Source organism: Octopus sinensis, unplaced genomic scaffold (genome assembly GCF_006345805.1).
Source record: "Octopus sinensis unplaced genomic scaffold, ASM634580v1 Contig15274, whole genome shotgun sequence".
Lineage (NCBI taxonomy): Eukaryota > Metazoa > Mollusca > Cephalopoda > Octopoda > Octopodidae > Octopus > Octopus sinensis.
This window is the reverse complement of record NW_021833644.1, coordinates 24066-27500: the sequence shown is the minus strand read 5'-3', so window position 1 is coordinate 27500 and position 3435 is coordinate 24066. Positions and strand designations below refer to the sequence as shown.

Below are 3435 nucleotides of genomic sequence, written 5' to 3'. Positions count from 1 at the left end.
TAACGGCGGGGCCGGTGGTGGTGGTGATGATGATAGTGGTAGTGGTGGTGATAATGGTGATGGTGGTGGTGGTGATGATGACGATTGTACTGATGGTGGTGTTGGTAACGATGTTAAAGGCAGATAATGATGATGATGGTAGTCGTCATGATGATGATGATGATGATGATGATGGCAGTGCAGGTAATGATTGTAGTGTCAGTGGCGATGATGGCAATTGTGGTGGCAGTGGCATTGATGATGATGATGATGTTGAGGGTGGTGGTGAGGATAGCGGTAGTGGTTGTGATGATGATGATGATGATGAAAAGAATAGAGGAGAGAAAAGAGCACGTGCCATGATACCCCACTGGTGAACTGGGTGGTTTAGAATCTGTATAATTCCTTCATCTCCCTTTGGGTGGTGTTTTTCTCCCTAACAAGCAATTTATTTGTTACAAATTTTTTTTTGCAAATTGATTTTATTTTACTGTTTTTATCTTTCATTTGATTCAGTCTCCAGACCGTGCCCATGCTGGGGCACTGTCTTCAAAATTTTTTAGTCAAATGAATCAACTCCAGTATATTTTATTCTTTTTGTTACTAAGTCTAGTACCTATTCTATCAGTCTCTTTTGCCAAACCACTAAGTTACAGGACGTAAACACACCAACACTGGTCATCATGCAGTGGTGAGCAAGACAAACTCAGACACAAAATCAAACACAAAATTACATATACATATAAACAATAGGCTTCTTTCAGTTTCCATCTATCAAATCCACTCACGAGGCTTTGGTTGGCCCAAGGCTATAGTAGAAGACACTTTCCCAAGATGCCATGCAGTGGGACTGAACCCAGAACCATGTGGTTGGGATGCAAGCTTCTTACCATACACACACACACACACGACAGGCTTCTTTCAGTTTCCGTCTACCAAATCCACACCCAAGACCTCGGTTGAACTGAGGCGATAGAAGATACTTGCACAGGTGCCACACAGTGGGATTGAACACGGAACCAGGTGGAAAGAAAACTTCATACCACAGAGCCATGTCCTTTAAGAGGTTTTTGCAAATTGCAGTCATTTTATTGATTACACATATTTTAATGAAAATTTCCACATTATATCATCTTTGTATTGTCCTAAATACATTTTGCAGCCCTTGTGGCCAATAACAAAGGAATTATTATTATCATTATTATTGTTATTATTATTATTATTAAGGTGGTGAGCTGGCAGAATCATTAGCATGCTGGACGAAATGCTTAGCAGTATTTCACCTGTTGCTATGTTCTGAGTTCAAATTACACCGAGGTCAACTTTGCCTTTCATCCTTTTGAGGGTCGGTAAATCGAGTACCAGTTGTGTACTGGGGCGATCTAATCGACTGGCCTCCTTCCCAAAAAATTTCAGGCCTTGTGCATATAGTAGAAAGGATTATTATTATTATTATAATTATTGAGTGAGAGAGTAGTGCATGCCATCAAAGTGACACTGGGGTACAAATATATGAAGACCAGTACACCCATCATGACTACCCGTCTGATAAGGGTACACCAGGCACATGCATCACAACCATATGTGCGTAACATGGTGATCTCATATCAAGATAAACAGCACATGACCTTGCAGGTAGGGCCCAGTTAGAATTTTCTTCAGGTTGAGTAGCCCATCCCGCTCAAAAGGTCCCCAAATAAGGTTTGTTTAAGGATGTTGAACGAAACACCCATGTTTCCAAAAGTGAATTATCCAAACCTCCAAGAAATCCTTTCAACACACGGTTATGATGCTCCCCAACTACTTCAGCTCCTGAACAGAGATGCACATATCTTCAGCCACCAAGGGACATGCTCAACTGGTTACGGTCAAACAACTGACAAGCAAATCTGTGGTATTGAGCAGAATATTTGCTGTAGCCCATCTTTTATACCAAGACAAAACAATGTACGTGATAATACTTCCAATCAGTTAAGATCAAAAGCCATGAGAGCCACTGCCTGGTACTGTATCAGGGCATTTATTATTATTATTATTAGCATTTCTTAATGTTATTTTTCTCCATTTTTTATTATTATCATTATTTCCGTGCCGGTGGCAGGTAAAAAGCACCATCTGATCGTGGCCATTTGCCAGCCTAGTCTGGCACCTGTGCAGGTGGCACATAAAAAGCACCCACTAAACTCTCGGAGTGGTTGGCGTTAGGAAGGGCATCCAGCTGTAGAAACACTGCCAGATCAGACTGGAGCCTGGTGCAGCCTCCTGGCTTCCCAGACCCCAGCTGAACCGTCCAACCCATGCTAGCATGGAAAACAGACGTATGATGATGATGATTACTATTATTTCTCTTTTTCTAATTGTTTTTCTTCCTCTTTTTTTTTTTTTTTTTTTTTTGCTTCCTCTCTTTTCTTCCAGTCCAATCCATCCACGCCAACAGTGAAAAGTCCGACAAAACTGCCACAGTTCTTCTCACCGGGTATGCTGCCTCCACCGCCACCGCCACCCCCCAATCTTGCCAGACCCGTCGCGATCCTCAAAACGTCCGACGGACAGACTGTGGTCGGCAGCAGTGCAGCTTCCGTCACCAGCTCCGCCAACAGTAAGAACCAAAACGACAACAACAGCAGCAACAACAGCTGCTGTGGTTGATTGTCATTTATTATTATTATTATTATCATTGTTGTTATTATTGTTGTTGTTACTGTTATGTATAGTATTATTCATAGCCACTTACAATTTATATATATATATATGTGTGTGCGTGTGTATATATATATATATATATATATATATATATATATGTACACGCACACATTTATGTGTCTGTTTGTATTTATGAATGTATGCATACGTATATGTATATATATGCTTATATATGTATAAACATGTATGTTGTAGATACATGCATGTATATATATATATATCAATGCATTCATGTATATAATTATATATATAAATATGTATATAGATATGTGTATATAGATATATAGGTATATATACATATGCATGAATTTATACATATATACATGTGTATATATATATATATACACATATATGTATAATATCTATATTGTGTATACGTACTCATACATACATACATATACACATATATGTATAATATCTATATTGTGTATACGTACTCATACATACATACATATATATATATATATATATATATATATATACATATATATATCGGTGTGTCCGTATATGTTTCATTTATTGTGTTGCTTTCATTTGTCTTTCTGTCCCCTCCCTCTCCATATTCCGCCCTACAACCATCCCTCACTGCCACCACCAAAAACTAAAAACAAAAATCAAACCCCAAATGGAATCTACTTTCATAGATAAAACTTTCACACTCATGTTATTGTGGGTACATATACCCACATATATATATATATATATCCGCTCAGTCGAAGTCGATTCTCGGTCACTCGATGGATCAGTGTCCTC

General features: G+C 38.7%; 1 protein-coding gene across 1 annotated transcript in view; it reads left to right on the top strand.

The window, feature by feature from the left end:
- The window catches only part of LOC115230311 (nuclear factor 1 A-type-like), a 31911-nt gene extending 29283 nt beyond the window's left edge, over positions 1 to 2628 (top strand). Inside the window, exon 4 of the mRNA XM_029800516.2 lies at positions 2395 to 2628. Within this exon, the coding sequence (XP_029656376.1) occupies positions 2395 to 2628 (234 nt within the window). The remainder of the gene's footprint in view (positions 1 to 2394) is intronic.
- Positions 2629 to 3435: the final 807 nt, after the last annotated feature.